The 22973-nt window shown below is 48.2% G+C and overlaps 1 protein-coding gene across 3 annotated transcripts; it reads right to left on the bottom strand.

The window, feature by feature from the left end:
- Positions 1 to 83: 83 nt before the first annotated feature.
- On the bottom strand, positions 84 to 22743 carry SYNC (syncoilin, intermediate filament protein). Of its 3 annotated transcripts, XM_055138605.1 has the most exons (5): positions 22614 to 22743; positions 10754 to 12494; positions 2716 to 2840; positions 2478 to 2554; positions 84 to 1216 (listed from the first exon to the last, which is right to left on the bottom strand). In XM_055138605.1, the coding sequence occupies exons 1-5, from the start codon at positions 22664 to 22666 to the stop codon at positions 1206 to 1208; spliced, it is 2007 nt and encodes a 668-aa protein (XP_054994580.1). In that variant the 5' UTR covers positions 22667 to 22743; the 3' UTR covers positions 84 to 1205. The 3 variants fall into 3 exon arrangements, with proteins under 3 accessions (XP_054994580.1, XP_054994579.1, XP_054994581.1); XM_055138604.1 differs by having other exon boundaries at positions 84 to 2554; XM_055138606.1 differs by lacking the exon at positions 2478 to 2554.
- Between the last annotated feature and the right edge of the window lie 230 nt (positions 22744 to 22973).

Genomic DNA, 22973 nt, shown 5'->3' with positions numbered 1-22973 from the left:
GGCTCTTAGAAAAGTTGTGTAAATGACATTTGTTTCCCATGGTCTTTGACTATCAAAAGCAGAATTAAATATAATAGACTCAGTGCTGTATAAAAGAGCTTTACTCCTTCCTAGGGAAAGCAAAAGACATAAAACATTGAATCAGAGGCACACGGATGAATCTTGAACAAAATACTATCTTTAGAAGTGTTTTTCTAGAGGTCTACATGACTGAAGAATGTCAAAGGCAGCATGGCAGAAAATTTAAGGCAAAATTTAATTTGGAAAAGGTGTTTGAAACTTCTCTCAGAGAGGTTGAACTTCCCCCAGTCTGTTGTTCACTGGGGCCTGTCATTAGAGATTGAAAATAATAAAATTCTTGAAAGCAAGCTCTTACCACCAAGTATAAAAACCAGATAAAATTCTGGTTCTTTGCCAATCATTTGATTTAACTGAGTAGATCTTTTCTAACACCGGATCTTGTTTTGGGGCCGTACCTGGCAATGCTCGGGGGTTACTCCTGGGTTTACACTCAGGAATTACTCTTGGCAGTGCTTGAAGAACCATATGGGGTGCTGGAATTGAACTCAGGTTGGCCACATGCAAGGTAAATGCCCTATCCGCTATGCTGTAGCTCTGGCCCAACCGTAAGGTTTAAATCTGGATTGGCTTCTTTCCAAAACAGCAATCTCTTAGTGGATAGTGAAAGTTACTATGACATAAGAGTATACCACATGAGACAGTTTAGACTTCAAAATATGCTGTAAAAGGATTCATTTAAAGTTAACCCATGGCACAAAAGAATTGAAGTTGTTAGTCTAGAAATCTGCCTTTTTTGACAACCCCCCCCCCGTGCTGAAAAAAAATTTCTTTTTTATTTCTTCTTTGGTTTGGGTTCATAGCAGGTAAAATACATTCTTGGCTGTAAGATGTGTCCATACATTCATCCTTTGGCGTATTAGAGGTTTGCTGTAGGATGGGATACCCATTTCTGTCTGCTTTGAGATCAGTATCAGCAGCTACAAAATAGAATCTAGCCAAGAGCTGGTATTCTCATCTCTAGCCAGCCCTAATATCTTTTTAAACCAGTCAGCATTATTTGTAACTTTCCCAGGGTGAATTGCTCGCCAAAACCCCAGCACTCCTTTCTGTTAGGATAAAAGTACATAGAGATCCTTTGCAAAGAAGGCTTTGTTGTTTCTGGGTTGCGACTTTTCAATATGTTTCTAAACAGCCCCTGTAAGATTGAGAGAAAAAAGTAAGTTTGTACTTGTGCAACTTGCCTAAAATACATAAAGTTTAACAAGTAAATTTTGAAGTTAGTTTGGACAGGCTATGTTGGGGAAGAAATTTGAGAGTACTTAGGGATGACTTTCCCAAACAGTAAGTATAGTTAGTTAGGCCTGGATAAAACATAGATAAAGGGGCCGAGTGATAGATAGTACAGTGGGTAGGGAGTTTGCCTTGCACACAGCTGATCCACGTTCAATCCCCAGTATCCCACATGGTCCCCTGAGCAATGCCAGGAGTAATTTCCTGAATGCAGAGCCAGGAGTAACCCCTGAGCATCATTGGGTGTGGCAGCAAAAGCAAATTGTGTATGTGTAATAAAGTTGTAGGAAGTTAGGGAAAAAACATCAGTTGTAATAGTTATTTGTGAATTCTATAAAACTAACAAGATATAAAATTAATGAAAATTTATGAGCATTTATCCACTGCTTGACAAAGAAATCCCCAGCTTCCTATGCTCAAACCCCAAGACCTCACACAAGCAAGACATGTTCTGCTGAATCCCCAGCACTACACATCCCCTTTTCAGCCTTAATTTCATTGTCTGAGAGGATCTAGAACTCAGTAGTATGCGAACATACTGATGAATAGAGTTCAAGGGAAGATAGGTTGCTTATTTCATATATTTCCAACCCTCAGATTATATACACTCTGGGTTGGTAGTTTGTTGTTTTGGGTTGTTGCTTTTTGTTTCTTTGAGGGTTTTTTGTTTTGTTTTTGTCTTTTTTGCTTGTTACAAGTTAATTTGTCCTTGGTCTCCTTTGTCAGTAGTTTAAATTAGATAGCAAGACTGCCTTCACTGCTATTCTAGGTAAACTATTTATGAATAGTGGATAGAGTAGAGTGAGAAAAGTTAGGAATACATGGAACCTACAGAATCCCTGGTGGTAATTAGGACTAGCTTACAGTCCTGTTAGAAATGGAAACAGTCCAATGAATTCTGAATACTTGAAGCAGTCAATTTTGAGGTATGTCTGTTTCATCCTTAAATGACTTTTCATTAGACACATGTGTTTTTTCTCTGGGTTTTGAGACACACCTGGCAGTGTTTGGGGAGCCCTGTGGTTCTGGGGAGAACCTAGGCCACCCACATGCAAAGCATATGTTCTAGCCCTTTGAGCGCTCTCCCCAGCTGTATTTTAAGATAATTAGTATTGTTAAGGGAGCAGTCGTAACACAGAAAACATTCTTGTACCCAGAAGGATCACCTTGAGATTGTGACTCAGCTTCACTTGTCTGAGAAGTGGAAGCATTTGCTTGTTCAGGGCTCTTGGGTAGCATAGCCCTTTAAAAGAGGAAAAGAGCACTGTTTCCATCTGTTTCAGAGTGAGCATACTTAGAAAATTGTCAAGAATATTGTGAGTGATATTTCAACTCAGCAATGTCTGCTGTCCTCCCACCATCCCCTCACCCAGTGTGGAGGTTTAGGTAGTAGCGAAAACTGACTTATAAGTTGAGAGCTCTTCAGCCAGGCTGTTCCTTAGTTGCTCCATCTCCTTGTTCTTCTGTTGCTGGAGTTGCACCCCGCTTCTTAACTGCCTTTGCCGTTCTTCCATCTCCTCCAGCTGTTCCTGTGCAACATGACCAAGAATGGTTTTTGCTTGTTCTTTGTCTGGGGGCCACACCTACCTCTGCACTCAAGGATCAAATCAGGGTTGGTTGCATGCAAGGCAAAACATCCTCACTAATAAAACATTACTTTGTAAGGGGCCAGAGAGTTAGAACAGTAAGTTAGGTGCTTGCCTTGCACATGTCCTTTCTGGGCTCAATCCCCAGCATCCAGTATAGTGTTAATTCTCTATATCCTTTATTCCCTAGACAAAGATCTGTTTCACCTAAATTTTGTTTACTTTGTTTTTAGTTTGGGTCACACTAACAATGCTCAGAGGCTATTCCTGGCAATGCTTGGGGGACCAGAAAGGGGGTGCCAGGGATCAAATTCAGGTCAAGGCAGTGCAAGGCTTGTGCCTTACCTGCTGTGCTCTCTCCAGCCCCTTCTCATTTCACTTAAAATCACGTAGGGGCACATACTGTAAACTGTCTGCGTGGAATCAGTGCCCAAGAAATTAGGCTTTGTTCACTGTTAGAAAATGAATTTTGATTTAGTTACTGACTGACGTGAATCCTTAGGAAGCAGAGGGAGTTTGAAGGCATATATTGAAGGGGCAGGAATTTTCACCTTTTATTTTGAAGAATAAGATAAAAACAATCTAGTTTGGGTACATGCTATTATTAGAAGGTTCTAAGTAATTTGCTCTGAGTCATCCTTGCTATGCCTGTGGCCCATTAGTCTGCAATGTTTGATGTGCTGACTGAATCTGTTTACATCAGCATTGTTTAAAGGTCCCCTTTTTTATAACGTGCTTGGGTATACTTTGGTACTTGAGAGTAGGCCATCTGAAGGAAGCAGCAGCAATCTTCTGCCCATTTCCCAAGCCTTTCTGAAACATCTGTTACTTGGTTTAGAGGTACATGCTAAGGCCAGAGCGATAGTACAGCGGGTAGAGTGTTTTTGCCTTGCATGTAGCCGACTCAGGTAGGTTTGCTCTCCAGCATCCCAAATGGTTTCCCAGCCTGCCAGGAGTGTAAGCCCTGAGCACCACTGGGCATGCGCATCCCCACCCCCAACAAAAATAAAAGTACATGCTTTAGAAAGGTAGTGCCCCATCAGTGATGAGTTTTGACAAAGATTGTCACAGAATGTATGAGATTACTGCAACAAGGAATAACTTGAAGGTTTTATCCTCTTTCTTACTCCTTCATAGCAGCATACAGACTAACTTCTTGATTCTCGTTGGGGCCACACCCAGCAGTGCTCTAAGCTTATATTACTCGAGAAGCTCAGGAGACCATATTCAGTGATGGGGATCACAGTTCGGTCAGTCTCAGGCAAAGCATGTGCATTACCTGCATTCCATCTCCAACCAAGACTGACCACTTTGGAGAGGCCTCCCCAGTGATGCCCATAAAGGATTTGGTGCCAGGGGCTCTCGGGATGATGCCCAGTAGGATGAGTGGAGGGCATTTAGTGCCAGTGATCCAGCTCTGCTTCTTAGGACATGTGAACTGTGCACTTCAACCCTCTGAGCTATTCCCTGGCCCCGCTTTCCAGTTTGGATGTGCCTCTCTTCTAGTTTGACTCCCACCCCTTTCTAGAACCTCCCATTTTTTTTCTAACCTGCTCTGTCCAGTATGGAAGGCACTGCTCATATGCTGTATGAGACTGGAAATAACTAAAATTAAGATGTATTGTAAGTTTAAGATACACAGCAGAGCGGCCAGAGAGTACAGCAGACAGGGCACTTGCCTTTCATGCAGCCAACCTGGGTTCAGTCCTCAGTCTCATAAGGTCCCCTGAGCACCACTTAGTGTGTACCCAAAAAAGTACATATATATTTTTTTGTTTAGATGTGTATGTATATATGTGTAAAAGATCAAAGCTGGGGCCTGACATATACCTATGTATGTATACATGTCTCTTTAAAAGTATGTATACTTGGGGCTGGAGTGATAGTACATTTGCCTTGCACGCAGCTGACCCGGGTTCAATTCCCAGCATCCCATATGGTCCTCTGAGCACCCCCAGGGGCAATTCCTAAGTGCAGAGCCAGGAGTGACCCCTGTGCATCGCCAGGTGTGACCCAAAAAGCAAGGGGAAAAAAGTATGTATACTTTCATACATAAATACGTGTGTGTATACACACACGTACTGAAGAACTGGAAGAGAGTACAGTACGTAGAGTTTCTCCTAACCAAGTCTAGTCCCCAGCACCACATATGGCTCCCCCCAAAAAATAAAAAAGGAAAAAATACACAGTACCAGATTTGGCACACAAAAAAGCTTGATACCTCAAATTTTGATGTTGATCACATTAATGTTTTTGTTGCTTTTTGGGTCACACCCAGTGATTCTCAGAGATTACTCCTGGCAGTGCTCAGGGGACCATATGGGGTGCTGGGGCTTGAACACGTCGGCTGTGTGATAGACCAACACCCTACCCCTTGTACTATGGCTTTGGTCCTGTTTTTGAAACCTGAGTTAGGAATGTGACTGGTAGAAGGATATGCCTTGTGTCTGCTGAAGCCTGGGTAAAAGTGGAAGGTACAGACTTTATTAACTTTACCTGGGGCATTTGTGTTCTTTGGGCTGGAGCAGTGTGCAGCAGGTAGAGCATTTCCCTGCATGCGGCTGGCCCTGGTTTGATTCCCGCACCTGAGCACAGAGCTAGGAGTAAGCCCAATACTATCTTTGTTTCTGTGGATTTTATTTTTGTGTTTTGGGTCACCCAGTTGTTCTCAGGGTTTTTGTGTCTGTGCTCAAAGTTCCTTGTAGGCTTGCAAGTGCCATATGGATGCTGGGAATCAATCCAGTCAGTTGTGTGCAAGGCAAGCACCCTACTACTATCCTGTCTCCGGTAACCATGGCTTTGGCTTTTGTTTTTTGGGTCATCCAATTTAGCTACTAGAAATTGGATGGGGGGTGAGGATGCCACAACCACTGGCACTCAGGGGCTACTCCTGGCTGGGTGTTGAGCAAACTGCTGTGCCAGGGATCAGCCCCTAGGTTAACCAGTTCTTTTTTCTTGTTTGTGGCCACATCCAGCCTTACTCAGGCTTCACTCCTTGGCTCTGTACTCCAATTACTTCTGGCAGGATTGGGGAAACATGAGATGCTGGGGGTTGAACCCAAGTAGGCTGCTTGCAAGGCAAACATCCTACCCACTCAACTATCTCAGCTGGCACCCAGGTTGAGCAGTTTTATCCTTCCATCAAATTTTAGTTGCATTTGTGCGTGCATCTGTACAAATGGCATGATTAGATCTCATCTTGCCCCATTTTTGTGGGGATGGAGGGATTATTTGTTTTTTTTCTGGCCACACCTGGTGATACTCAGGCCTTACTCCTGGTTCTGTGCCTAGAGATAACCCCTGCCTGGTGGTGATTAGGGAGCTATATGCAGTGCCAGGTCAGCTGCTGCCCTGCCCACTGTACTATCTTTTTAGGTCCTATTCCCATTTTTCTTTTTTTTTTTTTTTTTTTTTTTTTTTGCTTTTTGGGTCACACCTGGCTATGCACAGGGGTTACTCTTGGCTCTACACTCAGGAATTACTCCTGGCGGTGCTCAGGGGACCATATGGGATGCTGGGAATCGAACTCGGGTCGGCCGCGTGCAAAGCAAATGCCCTACCCACTGTGCTATTGCTCCAGCCCCATATTCCCATTTTTCAAATCATTTTTTACAGAAGTTCATCAGTAAGGATTAGGTGAACTACTACATGTAATTTTGGAAGTTGGAGGGTTTGGGCCACATCCTGTGGTGCTTGAAAACCAATGCTGGCAGTGCTGGGCATTGAACCTGGGCCACACAGGGGATTGACTTCACCTCGGCCCTATGCATTCAGTACTTGGTTTATTCTGCACTCATTTCTTCTTGCAATCTTCTTTGTTCTCATTAAAAATAGCTGCTCTTTTCTGAGTGGGAGAGCACTCCCAGTGGTGCTTTGGGGACCATAGAATCCAGGACTCCTGCATTGCTTAAGCCCTTTGAGCTGTCTCCTCAGCCTCCCTGTAACAGCTTCTTAATTAGTCTTCCTAATTAGTCTCTGATCCAACTCCTACCTGCACTTTTTCTAATAATAGATACTCATGTTCCTTTAAGTGACTATAATGTAACTACTGAATAAAGTCTAATAAGCTCCCTCCCTGTTTAGATTTCAAAGTCTGTTGTGATCTGCTCCAACCTACAGTTGAGCTTACATTTCAGCTTGACTTTTTCCTAATCTTTCACTGCAGCTGAGTAACTAATTATATTTTTGGCTTTTGGACCATACCATACTTAGTTTGGAAGGTGGGGGGAGGACCATATAGTGTCGGGGGTTGAACTTGAGCCTCTAGCATACAAAGCATACAACACTGGGATTATAGCTTGGTGGAAGAGTGCATAGTTCACATATGTAAGGCCCTGGATCCAGTCATTGACATTTAGCATGGCTTACACTATTTCTGATTTGCACTAGTCTAGATCTCCCTATGCCAATTCATATCTCCCAGGGTTATGATTGAATCATCTAGAAATAACCTTACCCATAACTTCGTTTGGGGGGGTTATTTGGGACTGTAGCAGCAATGCAATGCTCAGGGCTTACTCGTGGTTCTGAACTCAAGGCTCACTCTTGGTGGTGCCCCATGGGCCACATGTAGTGCCAGAGACTAAACCCAGATTGGCCACATGTGAGACAAGTGTTTCAGCCACTTGTTCGGTCTCTCTGACCCCATCCTATAGCACTCTTGCCTACACCTCTCTTGGTCATGTTACTTCTCTGGGTCACAATATTAATGGATAAAATAGTAGAATATAGGGAAATAGCACAAAGAACTGAGCACGTGCTTTTTGTTTTTGAGGGGGGCAGTTGGATTCAGTGCTCAGGAGTGATCCTTGTCAGTGCTCATATATAGTGCCAGGGGCTCAAACTAAGGTCAGCCATGTGCAAGGCAGGTGTTTTTTTGGGGGGTTGGTTTTTTTTTTTTTTCTTTGTGGGTCACAACCAGCGATGCACAGGGGTTACTCCTGGCTCTGCACTCAGGAATCACCCCTGGCAGTGCTCAGGGGACCATATGGGATGCTGGGAATCGAACCTGGGTCAGCCTGGGTCGGCCACATGCAAGGCAAGCGCCCTACCCGCTGTGCTATTGCTCCAGCCCCCCAAGGCAGGTGTTTTAACAGACTTTGCTTGCGGTAGACCAGGTTCCTCAAGCACAACCAAAAGCATCCCCTGAATATTAAGCATGGAGTAGTTTTTGATCAGCACTGGTGTGGTATAAAAGAGCCTTGCTAGAAATAGTATTGGGCGGGGGGCATGTCTTAGTGGTAGAGTGGGTGCCTTGCGTGAGGCCCTGGGTTTAACCACCGATTCCACACAAACACAACTATGTATAAATGCCTTTTCACTAAATTGAGAACCAGTGAAAAATAGTGGGCCAGGAAGATGGTACAGCGGTTCTATCTTTAGGAGCACTTGAGATGAAACCACTGAGCTGTGTGGAGTCTCAAAGCCCCTGACAACTTGCAGGTGGCCCTACTGGTCCCCGGTATCACAGGGGTCCAAGCAGAAGAAGATCCTTAGGACCTGGTATTCATCCATCGGGCCCACTTCACTGAGATTTGCACCCCCTGAGCACTACTTGGGAGCCCCACCACTACCAGAGGGAGCAATGTGGGAGGAATCCAAGGTTTGATTCCCTAGCTCATGTAGTCGTCTGATAGATAGCCAGGGCCAGAGAAACTGGGTAAGCTTGCCTTGCATGTGGCCAACCACACCCACCAGTGCTCAGGACTTACTCCTTGGCACGCACTTGTAGCAATTCTAGGGAGACTGTAGGGTGTCAGAGATTGAACTCAGGTTGGCTGCATGCAGGACAAGCTCCCTGCTGCTGTACTCTCTAGCCCCCTAACTCAGGTTTGATCCCTGGCACAGCATGTGGTCCCCAAACCCAGACAGCAGTGATGCAGAAAACAGCCTGGAGTCAACCCTGAGCTCAGCCAGGTGTAACAAAGAAATGCAAGTGCCCTATTCACTGTACTATTACTCCAACACCCTCCACCCACCCCCACTCCCACCCTTCACTATTGGCATAATACAAGCTACAGGTAACTTGGAAGGAAGTAACTATAACCAGTTTGGCAGAGGGATGTGTTTTAAGGATATATCAGTGTCTGAAAGGATCTAAGAGTTTCAGTTGACTCCGAGGGCACATGTCTCATACCAGAGAAAGCTCAAACGACTGGAGTGCATGATTTGCATGCAGGAGGCCGGGGTTCAGTTTCTGCCACTACATGATACCCTGAGTATCCCCAAAGGATCCTTCACCTCCGGCATCACCAAGTGTAACCGCAAAACCCATAAAAAGCAAGATAACTGTCTTTGGACTGGCTAGAGGTCTAAAGCACATGCCTGGAGGTACAGGGACAGTGTTTCGTTTCTTGTTTTTGTTCGGGGGAAGGGCACACACTAAGAAGTGCCTAGGGGCTATCCCAGACTGCTTAGGGTTTCACACCTGGTGGTGCTCAGGGCACCATATGTGATGTTGGGGCCAGCAGGGTTGGACACAGGCAAATCGAGCACCTTAACTCCTATGTTACCTGGCCTCTAGAGGCACTGAGTTTGATTCCCCAGCACTGAGAGGGACCCCAGGAAATAAATGCCCTAAGTGTGCTAGGGATTTTGCTCCATTGTAGAGCACATACCTCACTTTGTTCAGTCCTCAGCATTCCTTAGCATAACTAAATCTGCCCGAAGAGGCACCACGGTGGCAGTTCTCAGCAGCACTGAAGTCAGGGCTTAAGCAATGTGTGCTCTGAGCCTGAGTGGCAAATACATGTAAAACAGTATGCCAGTGCTAACTAACAGTCACGTATATGAATATAAAATGGGATGCCAGGCATTGAACCCATGTTGGCCGCTTGCAAGGCAGGGACCCTGCCTGCTATACTGTCACTCTGGCCCTTAATGCTCCCTCTAAACCAAGTGTTGCTTGGTTTAGAAACATTTGACTTTTGGCCCATACCTGGCTTAATCGTGGCTCTGTTCAGGGATCACTTTTGGTGGGGCCTGGGGAAGGGGCCATATGGAATACTAGGGATCAAACCCAGGTCAGCCACATGGAAAGCAAGCACCATACCCACTGTTAACTCCAACTCCATGTTACCCGGAATTGGGAAATCATGGAAAGAGCCCCAAGATGTTTGGGGGTGATCAGACCAGGTTTCAAATGATTCTAACTCGGGCTGGAGCAATGGCACAGCGGGTAGGGCGTTTGCCTCGCACGCAGCCAACCCAGGTTTGATTCCCAGCATCCTATATGGTCCCCTGAGCACCGCCAGGAGTAATTCCTGAGTGCATGAGCCAGGAATAACCCCTGGGCATCGCCGGCTGTGACCCAAAAAGAAAATAAAAATTATTCTAACTCAATTTCTTTACCTATATAAGACTTGTGACTTGTGACTGAAGCAATAGCACAGCAGGTAGGGCATTTGCCTTGCACGTGGCAGACCTGGGTTCAATTCCTTTGTCCCTCTTGGAGAGCCCAGCAAGCTATCAAGAGTATCCCGCCTGCATGGCAGAACCTGGCAAGCTACTCATGACGTATTCAATACGCCAAAAACAGTAACAAGTCTCACAATGGAGACATTCCTGGTGCCTGCTCGAGCAAATCGATGAACAACGGGACGACAGTGCTACAGTGCTACATATAATACTTGGGACTAATTAGAATATCAGGTGAAGTCACATGTAAAAGTGCTATATACTAAGATAAACAGGTAGTTTACTCCTGATTTTGGGGGCCACACTACTGAGCTACATGCACACACGCAGTCATTCCTACAACTACTGTGTATCCTTCATTCAGAGAACCTTTGGCTTGGTCATCGTGTCCTCCCCAGCCTACTGGAGCATTTGGTCTCCCGCCCTCTGGACAGACCTACCTTGTACTGCTGCACCTCCTCATCTCGCTTTTGTCTCACAAGTGTGATCTGGTCCTCCAGGTTTCGGTTTTGCAGATGGAGCTGCTGGGCCTCTGCTTGCAGGGGCCTCAGGGCCTCCTTCATCTCCTGGATCTCTGCCTGGGTTTTCTGGAGCGCTTCGGCAGCAGCTTCCTTCCGTTCCAGGAGCCGCAGCAGCTGAGGTTCATACTCCTCCTCCAGGCCCTGGCGGCTCTCTGCCAGGAGGGTCTCAAACTGCGCAGAGATCCGCCGGCTCTCCTGGAGAAAGTGCCCGTCCCTCTGGCTTGGCGGTGCCTCGAGTTGTTGCTGTAACAGCTCCTTCTGCTTCAGATAGGCCTCCTTGAGATGGGCCAGCTCTTCCGAGAGCTGCGCTGCCCGCGTAGTCAGCACTTCCTGGAATTCGGCAAAGTGGGCCACGTCTTGCCGGCGGCACTCCAGCTGGTACTGGTAGGCCACACATTCCTTTGTCACCTTGAATAGCTTCTGCTTGACCAGCCGGATCTCCTCCCTTATCCCGTCCCTCTCCAGCTCCGCCTGCGCGTGCAGTTTGTAGGCCGCCTGGATGTCTTGGTGGACTTGCTGCACCTCCTGGAGGGCTGGTTCCCGGAGCAGCACCAGCTCATGAACAAGCTGATCCCTTTCCTCTTCCAGCTGGGACACGGCTTGGATACACTGCTGGAAACGGCCTTCCAGCAATTCCAGGTCCTCTACACTCAGGCTCTCCTCAGTGCACGGACTTGACTCAACTCTGGGGCTTTCCTCAGGGCTCAGTTTCTCCCCACTTGTGCCTGTCTCTCCTCCATCAATGATCTCTGGGCTTGTCTTTTCTGATTTCATGGGATCTTTTATAGACTGTATCTCCTCTGGCTTCACAGCGTCCTCCACAGCAGACACTCTCTCCTTGGCTTTCACAGTCTCCTCCAGAGACTGTATCTCCTCTGGAGTCACAATCTCCTCCACAGACAATATCTCCCTGGGCTCCTCCAGAGACTGTATCTCCTCTGGAATCATGGTCTCCTCCACAGATAGTATCTCCTTGGGCTTCACAGTCTCCTCCAGAGACTGTATCTCCTCTGGTGTCACAATCTCCTCTACAGACAATATCTTCTTCGGTTTCACAGTCTGTATCTCCTCTGGAGTCATAGTCTCCACCATTGACAGTGTCTCCCCTGACTTCACAACTTCCTCCACAGATAGTGTCTCCTCTGGCATCACGGTCTCCACAGAGAGTGTCTGCTCTGGCATCACGGTCTTCTTTACAGACTGTGTCTCCTCTGACGTCACAGTCTCCTCCACAGCCTGTGTCTCTGATGTCATGGTCTTCTCCACAGACAGTGTCTCCTCAGGCTCCCCATATTGTGTCTTTAGTTTCACAGTCTTCTCCACAGACTCTGTGTCCTTTGGGGACATAGTCTCCACAGACTGTCTCTCAGGCTTCAAACCATGCTCCACAGACAGTGTATCCTCTTGTTTCACAGTCTCTTCAATGCACAGGGCCTCATCTGGCTGCCTGGTCTCCTCAATATACAGTGGCTCCACAGGTCTTTTGGTCTCTTCCACATACGGTATCTCATCAAAATCACCTGCGCCCCCCAGATAGAAAATATCCTCTAAGTTCAAATTCCCCTCCAAAGGGAAAGTAACTTCTGGATACAAGGTCCTTTCCTCATTCAGGGATTCAGAGTTCTCCTCATGAGGAGAACTGGCCTCAGCTCTTGTTCCCCTGCAAAAGAAATTATCAAAGTGAGAGGATATCCGCAGCCAAGGATAATTTTTTTGTACTAGAGCCAGAGACCTACATAATACCAATTTCTGGGCTGGAAAGATAGCACAGCGGGTAGGGCGTTTGCCTTGCACGCGGCCGACCCGGGTTCAAATCCCAGCATCCCATATGGTCCCCTGAGCACAGCCAGGGGTAATTCCTGAGTGCAGAGCCAGGAGTAATCCCTGTGCATCGCCGGGTGTGACCCAAAAAGCAAAAAAAAAAAAAAAAAAAACCAATTTCTAACATCTTGGTATCTCTGTGCTCTCTTCTCTCCATCAGTCTATTCCCACAGCAGCCTATAGCTTAGATCCCCTGACAACATCCTATGCTAGTGCCTAGTCCTGTTTCCATACCTTCAAGGTCAGGAATCTCACATCTGAGCCATCACTATAGATTCTACTATCATAAGAAAATACTAGTATTCAGAGGCTGGAGAGATAATACAGGAATTAAGAAAGAAGCTTGCCTTGCATACAACTGATCACAGTTTAATCCTTGGCATCATATATGTTCCCCATCACATATGAGCACTGCTAGGTGTGACACCCAAAACAAAAGTTATTGTGTTCAGGGACCAGAGAGAGAGTACAGCTGGTAGGGAATTTGCCTTGCATGCCGCAAACCTAGGTTCAATCTTTGGCATCCCATACAGTCCCCTGAGCACCACCAGGAGTGAGCCCTAGTGCCAGGTCAGGAATAAGCCCTGAGCACTGCTGCTTGTGGCACAAAAAACAAGGGCCAGAGTGATAGTCAATTGGGTTGGGTGCTTGCCTTGCACACGGCTAACCTAAATTCAATTCCTGGCACCCCATATGTCCCCCTGAGTACTGTTGGGTTGTCAAAACAAGTAAATATGGAAGTATGGTGCCACCAGCAGATCAACCTGTACCTGCGAGGCAAGTGTATCAGCAGCCTGATGGTGCCTTCAGACTTCCTGATACCCCCAAATTGCCACTGTGCCTTTGGCTGGACCCCAACAACTTGGGACCAAGTTTCCCTAGAAATTAAACGGCCAAAAGTTAGGTATGTGGGAGCCATGCCCACAAACCACCTCTGGCCCAGCTATATAAGCTCATTTATTGGCTTTATTCCAGAGACTATAAATTAATCTTGATAGAGATCAAAAGTCACAGTTAATTTCAGACCCTCTGATGGCTGAACAGACCTAGGTAAATCAGGAGGGTGGGTCAGCCTGGAGTGCGCCCAAGTGGAGCCCCCAGCAGCCGCTTGCTTCCACAATCCAAAATCACCACCATACCCCTGGCCTGACCACCGTCTCAGGACATACCTCACCACGATATAATCGCTGAAAATTCAGTATGCGGATTTTGTGACTGAAATCTTCAGGCTTTCTCGGGGTCAGGATGGGCTACCTCCCCACACTTCCCTGTACTTCCAGAAGCCTTGGCAGTCACATCCACACCTCAAAGCTGCCACCCAATTTAAAAGCTACTCCAGGGGCTGGAGCAATAGCACAGCAGGTAGGGCATTTGCCTTGCACACCGCAGACCCAGGTTCGAATCCCAGCATCCCATATCCCATATGGTCCCCTGAGCACCGCCAGAGGTAATTCCTGAGTGCATGAGCCAGGAGTGACCCCTGTGCATCGCTGGGTGTGACCCAAAAGGAAAAAAAAAAGCTACTCCAGCCTCACTGTCCTGATAAAACTACTGAATGCCCTGAACAAACACTATGACCTCTTAGCACCTGTATTGCAAACTATAATGCACAAAAGGAAAAAGAGCAAGAAGGAAAATGCCTCTCATGGAATAGGGGACATTGCTGGTGAGAAATGTACCCTGGTGGAGGAATGGGTGCTGGATCATTATATGACTGAAACCCAGTTATGAACAGCTTTGTAATGGTCTATCTCATGGATATTCAATTTTTTAAAAATTTTTAAAAAGTAATGTGGAGTTCATACCCAATTCAATCAGCTTAATCAATGGCTGAATAAATAGCAATACTACTACATTTTTAAAAAAACAAAAATAGGGCTGGAGCGATAGCACAGCGGGTAGGGTGTTTGCCTTGCACGCGGCCGACCCGGGTTCGAATCCCAGCATCCCATATGGTCCCCTGTGCACCGCCAGGAGTAATTCCTGAGTGTAGAACCAGGAGTAACCCCTGTGCATCGCCGGGTGTGACCCAAAAAGCAAAAAAAAAATAAAAATAAAATAAAATAAAAAAACAAAAATATTTTAAAAGGGGATTAGAGAGACTGATATCCCACAGTCATGTAAACAGTGGCCCTGTAGTGCACCAAATTCTGTAATACTGACAGCCCAGTCGGAGCACACCAAATTCGAGCATAGAAGCCAACTAAGCTCAATAGAGCAACGCAGAAGGCTCAACTAGCAACAAACAGCTCAGTACATATTGTTTGAAAATGACTAATAACATCATTGTCGGGGCTGGAGCAATAGCACAGCGGGTAGGGCATTTGCCTTGCACGCGGCCAACCTGGGTTCGATTCCCAGCATCCCATATGGTCCCCTGAGCACCACCAGGAGTGATTCCTGAGTGTACAGTCAGGAGTTACCCCTGTGCATCACCAGGTGTGACCCAAAAAGAAAAAAATAAAAATAACACCGTTGTCAGTTATCACTGAAGCACTGTCATTCTGTTGTTCATCGATTTGCTTGAGCAGGCACCAGTAATGTCTCCATCTTGAGACTTGTTACTGTTTTTGGCATTTTCACAAATTTTATTTTACTGAACTTTTGATAGTTTCGTTTTCCATCTTGCAGTAACAAGCAACATAAATTATTTTGTGCCTGCTAAGGGGGCAGGCCTGAGGGGTGGGTGGGAAATTGGGGATAATGGTGGAGGGAAGGTCATACTAGTAGTGGGATTGGTGTTGGAACAATGACTGCCCAAATCAACTGTATTATGAACAACTTTGTAAATTACAGTGTTTAAATAAAGTTAAAAAGGGGTGTGTGTGGGGGCTGGAGCGATAGTATAGCGAGTAGGGCATTTGCCTTGCATGCAGCAGACCCAGGTTCAATTCCCAGCATCCCATATGGTCCCCTGAGCATTGCCAGGAGTGATTCCTGAAAGCAGAGCCAGGAGTAACACCTGAACATTGCCGGATGTGACCCAAAAAGCAAATAAAGAAAAAAGGGGCGTGGGGATACCATTGATTATCACATAGGCTTAGTTCTTGCTTGCATGCAGCCAATCCTGGTTCAAGCCTCAGCCCTACATCTGTGCCCCCAACCACTGTCTAAAATGATCCTTGAGCACTGCTGGGTATAGCCCAAACGTGAAAAGGAAAAGAAAAGGAAAAGAGGAAGGAAGGAAGGGAGGGAGGAAGGAAAGTAAAAGAAAGAAAGAAAGAAAGAAAGAAAGAAAGAAAGAAAGAAAGAAAGAAAGAAAGAAAGAAAGAAAGAAAGAGGAAAAAGAAAGAAAGAAAAGAAAGAAAGAAAGAAAGAAAGAAAGAAAGAAAGAAAGAAAGAAAGAAAGAAAGAAAGAAAGAAAGAAAGAAAGAAAGAAAGAAAGAAAGAAGCTGGAGAGATAGCACAGCAGGTAGGGCGTTTGCCTTGCACACAGGCGCCCAGCATCCCATATGCTCCCCTGAGCACGGCCAGGGGTAATTCCTGAGTGCAGAGCCAGGAGTGACCCCTGTGCATCGCCAGGTGTGACCCAAAAAAAGCAAAAAAAAAAAAAAGAAAGGAGAGAGGAAAGAAAGAAAGAAAGAAAGAAAGAAAGAAAGAAAGAAAGAAAGAAAGAAAGAAAGAAAGAAAGAAAGAAAGAAAGAAAGAAAGAAAGAAAGAAAGAAAGAAAGAAGAAAGAAAGAAAGAAAGAAAGAAAGAAAGAAAGAAAGAAAGAAAGAAAGAAAGAAAGAAAGAAAGAAAGAAAGAAAGAGAGAGAGAAAGAGAAAAAGAAAGAAAGAAAGAAAGAAGCTGGAGAGATAGCACAGCAGGTAGGGCGTTTGCCTTGCACACAGGCGCCCAGCATCCCATATGCTCCCCTGAGCACGGCCAGGGGTAATTCCTGAGTGCAGAGCCAGGAGTGACCCCTGTGCATCGCCAGGTGTGACCCAAAAAAAGCAAAAAAAAAAAAAAGAAAGGAGAGAAAAAGAAAGAAAGAAAGAAAGAAAGAAAGAAAGAAAGAAAGAAAGAAAGAAAGAAAGAAAGAAAGAAAGAAAGAAAGAGGAAGGAAAAGAAAGAGAAAGAAAGAAAAGGAAGGAAGGAAGGAAGGAAGGAAGGAAGGAAGGAAGGAAGGAAGGAAGGAAGGAAGGAAGGAAGGAAGGAAGGAAGGAAGGAAGGAAGGAAGGAAGAGAAAATAGATTTCAGGGGGGAATTATTTTTTTTTTCTGAAAAGGGGACAGTAGGACAAGTAAGTTTGTCCTCTATCAAGTGTGTCAAAGGCTTTTGAATTTGGAGGCCAGAGGGATAGTACAGCAGGTAGAGTGTTTGCTTTGTATGCGGCAGATCTTGGTTTGATCCCTGGCATCCCTTATGCCCCCCGCTGGGCACTGCCAGGAGTAATTCCTGAGTGCAGAGCCAGGAGTAACCCCTGAGCATCGCTTGGTATGAACCCAAAAAGCGAAACAAGGGCTAGAGCAATAGCACAGCGGGTAGGGCATTTGTCTTGCATGGGGCAGACCTGGGTTCGATTCCCAGCATCCCATATGGTTCCCTGAGCACCACCAGGGGTAATTCCTGAGTGCAGAGGCAGGAGTAACCCCTGTGCATCACCAGGTCCAAAACGAAAAAAAAAAAAAAAAAAAGCAAAACAAACAAAAAAAATCTCCTGAATTCATGTTTTGTTTGGGGGCCACAGCCTGCAGTGCTCAGGGCTTACTCTTGATTCTGCGCTCAGGGATCACTCCTGGTGGGCTCTGGGAACTATATTGGTGCCAGGGATTGCCAAACCCAACTTGACCACAAGCAAGGCAAGCACCCTACCTGCTGTACTATCACTGTGACCCCCATGTTTCTTTTTGTAAACTTGGTGTTTGGGTCATAACCAAGCAGTGCCCAGGGATTATTCCCAGCTCAATGCTTGGGTCACTCTCCACAATGCTGGGGATCAAACAAACCACGGCCTCAAACATGTAAGGCAAGTGCTCAACCACTGAACCACATCCCATACCCCAACATTGTGATTGTTTTTTCTTTTGTTTTCTGGTTACTCCTGGCTCTGTACTGCAAGTGTGAGGCAAGTACATTTACTGGCTCTCCAGTCACCTAGACTTTGTGATTTTTTTTATTTGGTGGGCGGGGGGGGGGGGGCGGGGGGCGGGAATCACATCCTGCAGTTCTCAGAAATTACTTCTGGCTCTGTGCTCAGGAATTACCCTGGGGGTGCCCATGGGACCCAGGGGACCATATGAGGTGCTGGAGATCAAACCCAAATTGGCCGCATGCAAAGGGAGTGCCCTACTTGCTGTACTATGGCTCCACACCCCTAGACTTTGTGATTTTTTTTTTGCTTTTTGGGTCACACCCAGCGATGTTCAGGGGTTACTCCTGGCTTTGCACTCAGGAATTACTCCTGGCAGTGCTTGGGGGACCATATGGGATGCCAGGGATTGAACCTGGGTCGGCTGCATGCAAGGCAAATGCCCTACCCGCTGTGCTATCGCTCCGGCCCCTAGACTTTGTGATTCTTAAATCTGACACTTACTTCTTGTTAATCAGTTCTGAATTCGCTTCTGCTTCTTAGGCCCTACCAGCCCCTAGGAGTAATTCTTGAGTGCAGTCAGGAGTAACCCCTGAGCACTGCCAGGTATGGCCCAAAAGCAAAGGAAGGAAGGAAGGAAGGAAGGAAGGAAGGAAGGAAGGAAGGAAGGAAGGAAGGAAGGAAGGAAGGAAGGAAGGAAGGAAGGAAGGAAGGAAGGAAGGAAGGAAGGAAGGAAGGAAGGAAGGAAGGAAGGAAGGAAGAGAGGGAGGGAGGAGGGGGAGGGAGGAAAAGAGAGAAAAAAGAGCTTGAAGGAGCAGGGAAGCAAAGAGATAGAGATAAACAAGGGAGAGATGTGTTCAAGAGAGAACACAGCCTGCAGAGCAATCCTGTTTCTAGATTTTTGGTTTTGCTCTCTTGGGTCACACCTGGTGATGCTCAGGGTGGGGTTACTCCTGGCTCTGCATCACTCCTGAAGGGCTCGGGGGACCATATGGGATGCTGGACATTGAACCCAAGTCAGCCACATGTAAGGCAAACAAGTGCCTTACCTGCTATAATACCACTCCAGCCCAAAAGATTTTAAGTTCTTTATTCAGTTCCCATAAAGATTATTTTTATTAGAAATATTTCTGTACTCCGTCTTTCTGACACCAAGAACCCCTAGCTTCCCTAGCTTCCCTAGCTTCCCTTCCCTTCCCTAATCTTCTCGTTATGGCTCTCCAGAAGCCATCACCACGTGTCTTCAGGCCAGGGAGACATCTCAGGGGGAGGATGCACACCTGATTTGTACAAGGCCCTGAGTTCCATCCCAGCACTGCAGGGTGTAGCCCTGGGGGCTCTTAGCCACCAACCCTTTAGACCTGCAGTACCAGGCCCAGCATCAATACGCCTGACTTCTATTTAAAAGGAAAAAAAGTGTCTTCACCTCATCCCAGAAATCACTGGCCTGCTTCAAACAAACACCTGCAACAAAGTTAAAAGCTTAACGTCAACCTCGGCCATTACCAAGTCCATTCACAGCATTTTACCTGAGAGGAAGTATTTTTAGATATTTCTCCTGAAAGTCACTGTCCCCTAGTGATCCTCCCCAAGTTTGTTGCACCTGGAGGGTTCCTGCTCAGCGAACCCATCGCCATAGACCATGTTGACTAAGCAAGAAGTCTGTAGGCTATTCTCCCTCCCTGAGAAATGACCTTTCTAGGAAATCTTTAGTCTCCATCATAGAACCAGGGTCCAGATAATATAGTCTCACCTGCGGGGACTGGAGTGATAGCACAGCAGGTAGGGCGTTTACCTTGCACACGACAAACCCAGGTTCGAATCCCAGCATCCCATATGGCCCCCCGAGCACTGCCAGGAGTAATTCCTGAGTGCAGAGCCAGGAGTAACCCCTGTGCATTGCCGGGTGTGACCCAAAAAGAAAAAAATTATACACACACACACACACACACACACATATAGTCTCACCTGCAACTTTTTTTTCTTTCAGGGCACACACCATGGGGCTACTCTCTCTGAGTGCACAGGGTACCATGGGGTGCTGAGAACTGAATCTAGACCTCTTGGATGTTTTTTGTTGTTGTTGTTTGTTTTCTTTTCTTTTTGGGTCTTACCCAGTGATGCTCAGGAGTTACTCCTGGCTCTGCACTCAGGAATTATTCCTGGTGGGGCTTGGGAGACCATATGGGTTGCTGGGGATCAAACCCAGGTCTGCCACCTGCAAGGCAAACGCCCTCCCTGCTGTCCTATCGCTCTGGCCTTGGACCTCTTGTTAAGCAGCATATGCACTCAGCTCTTGGAACTCTCTCCAGCTCACACCTGCACTTTTTGTTTGTTTGTTTGTTTGCTTGCTTTTCGGGTCACACCCAGTGATGCACAGGGGTTACTCCTGGCGGTGCTGGGGGACCATATAGGATGCTGGAATCAAACCCCGGTCAGCCGTGTACAAGGCAAAATGCCCTATCCGCTGTGCTATCACTCCAGCCCCTCACACCTGCACTTTTGTACTAACAGACTTTTTCTTCTCTCAGCCCAGTCTTATTCTCTAGAGTGTGACAGATAGCCAATGCAGAACATAGACTGAAGGCCCTAAAGATGAGACCCCTGAGTCAGGGGTACATTGGGTAGGGTGCTTGTCTTACTCACAGCTGACTTGAATTTCATCCTCAGCATCCCACATAGTCCCCTGAGCCCACCAGGAGTAATCCCTGAGCACCACTGAGTATGGACCTCAAAACCAAAAGATAAAATTAAAATTATTTTTTAAAAAATCAAAACATAAAGATGAGGCTCCAGGGCCAGAGAGATAGTACAGAGGTTAGAGCGCTTGCCTAGCGTGGGGCTGCAGCTGCAACCCTGTTTTGAATTCCTGCATTGCATATGGTCCCCCAGCACTGCTAGGTGTGGCCTCTGAGCACCGTGGGGTGGGGTGTGACCCAAACAAAGGGTGAGGCCCAGAGTGTACCTTCCAGCGCCATCTCACATTACTCCCCAGAGCCCACCTGATGCTTAAGCTCTCAGAGCATGCAATAGCCCTCCTCTTCGCAGCCCACAATGTTCAAGACCCTGCTGGGGACAATAGAGCTCACTGCACACTAGCTGGATCCCCCAGGAAGGGAGAACTCCTGGTACCTCACGCAGATGCTATGGAGACTGGCTTACCCAGCAGACAGTCCCTTACACCTGGAGTGACAGCTAAGCTACTAATTGGGGTTTTTGTTTTTTTTTTTTTTTTTCAGTATTTTTAATTCTCTCTCTTTTTTTAATGGGTTTTTCATTTGTTGTGGTTGATTTGCTATTTGTTTTGCAGCCACGCCCAACAGTGCTCAGAGCTTATTCCTAGTTCTGCTCTCAGAGACCATTTCTGGCAGACGTGGGGGACCATATGGGCTGCCAGGGCTTGAACTGGGTTGACCGCATGCAAGGCAAGTGTGCTGCCACTGTACTATGGCTCCAGTCCCCTAAAAATGTTTTAATCAAAGCAACATTGGTTTGTAGAACAGACTTTTTTTTCAGCTTTCTATTTCGGCATCAGGACTGAGCCTTTCCCTTGAATACTCATTTCAATTGTGCTCACTGAGTATCCCCGTTTCACCCATGAGGAAACCAAAGGGCAAGCACAGTTCTACTCTGGCTCCCGAGCTCCAGCCTGACTTCCTAGACCAGGCTTGAGGTCTACCAGAGGTAGAACTTGTCACATAGCATCCCCCAAAATCTGTCTACCTAACAGATGTCTTCTTCCAGCCCGGCTCAGATTCCATCTCCTTGGTGAGCTGCTTCCCAGACAGCCCCCACCTGGCATCCGCAGGGCACTTTGCATGCAGCTTTGTGACAAGTGTGCGTGTCTGTCTCCCTGCAGGACGAGGACGGCTATTCTCTCTAGATCGCAGGGTGGGGCTCTCTGGAAGGCAGGCAGAAAGGGACTGAGATCCAAGGAGGAAGCTTGCCCAAGGTCGAGTGGCCAAGCTGGAAGTAGAACCCAGGCCTCCTGCCGTGTGACCACACACCATGCTGCCTCGTCACCCACCCTCCGTGCCAGGCCTCTGCCAGGCTTTGCCTTTCCAAAGAGCCGATTCAGGGAGGCACCCTGACAGGGGCCCCTGACCTCAGGCAGCCCGTCTCTGCCACTGTCCCAGCTCCCAGCTCTTTCCAGCAGCTGAAGTGTCCGTGACAATGTGCAGGCGTGAGCTCTGTGTGTGTGCGTGTGTGTGTGTGTCTGTGTGTGCGGGGGGTGAGGGGGGGGCACGGATGCATGGTTGAGCGAAAATATGCCCAGCATTGTGCTGTGACCGTGAACGGGGCCTCACGGTGGGCATATGAGCATGTCTCCCTGGGTGCTGGGAAGGCTCAGGGCACAGTCTGCCCCTGGGACCCACAGGAGGGCTCCCCAGTCCCCTCAAACCCTTCAGCCACAGGTCCCTTCCTCCTGAACCAAGGTGGGGTGGCTGTGTGTGGTTGGGGTGAGGGTCCCCTCCAGGACCCTGCCCTGGAAATGTAGTCTTCCTCCCTCGCCCCCAAACCCAGGACCAGACCGGAGGCAGTTGCCTGGACGGCCTCTGGTTTTAAGCTGGCCGGCGCCCCAGCTTCCACCAAGCGCCTTGGGCCCCAGGATTCAGAGTTTAGCGACCGGGATGGTGGCGGGGGTCTCCCTGCCCGGTTGACTTTTGGGGGCGCCGCGGAAGGAAGAAACCCAGTGGACGCCCGCCAGTCCGGCTGCGCCCGGCCGCGGCGGACAGCGGGGAAGATGATGCGGTCACTGACCGGCGGAGGCGGCAGGACCCAGGACTCCCGGTCTCCGCGGCCGGTGGCTCCCCCGGTGCCCCGGCCCCGCTAGACCACCGCCGCCGCCCCCACCCGGGCCCCCCAGGGTAAAGGTGCTCGCGGGGCGGTTGGGCGGGGAAAGCGCCCGGCACCCCCTCCCCAAAGGGGCGGGCCGCGTCCTACCTCGCGGCCCGGGCGGCGCCGTCCCCGCCGCGCCGGGGCTCCGGGCTGGCCATGGCTGCGCGACCCCGGCTCGGCCGCCGCGTTATTAATAGCCGGGCCCGCCGCACCGCCAGCTGCAGCCGACACTGGATCCGCGCGCCGGGCGCGCCCGCTTGGCCCCGCGCCGCGCGGGGGAGGGGAGGCGGCCCGTGCGGGACCCGCGGCGCGGGGGCGCGGCGCCACCTTCCCGAACCTTCCCTCCCTCGCCGCCGGGCCCGGCGGGGTGGGGCCGAAGGGGCGCGGCTCGCCCGGCCTCGCTCGCCCGCTGCCCTGAGTGTCGGGGAGGGGCCGGGCGCCCTCGCCCCCCAGTGCGGGAGAGCC

The sequence above is a fragment of the Sorex araneus genome, chromosome 5, assembly GCF_027595985.1.
Source record: "Sorex araneus isolate mSorAra2 chromosome 5, mSorAra2.pri, whole genome shotgun sequence".
NCBI classification, from domain to species: domain Eukaryota; kingdom Metazoa; phylum Chordata; class Mammalia; order Eulipotyphla; family Soricidae; genus Sorex; species Sorex araneus.
This window is presented reverse-complemented; position numbering and strand designations above follow the sequence as displayed.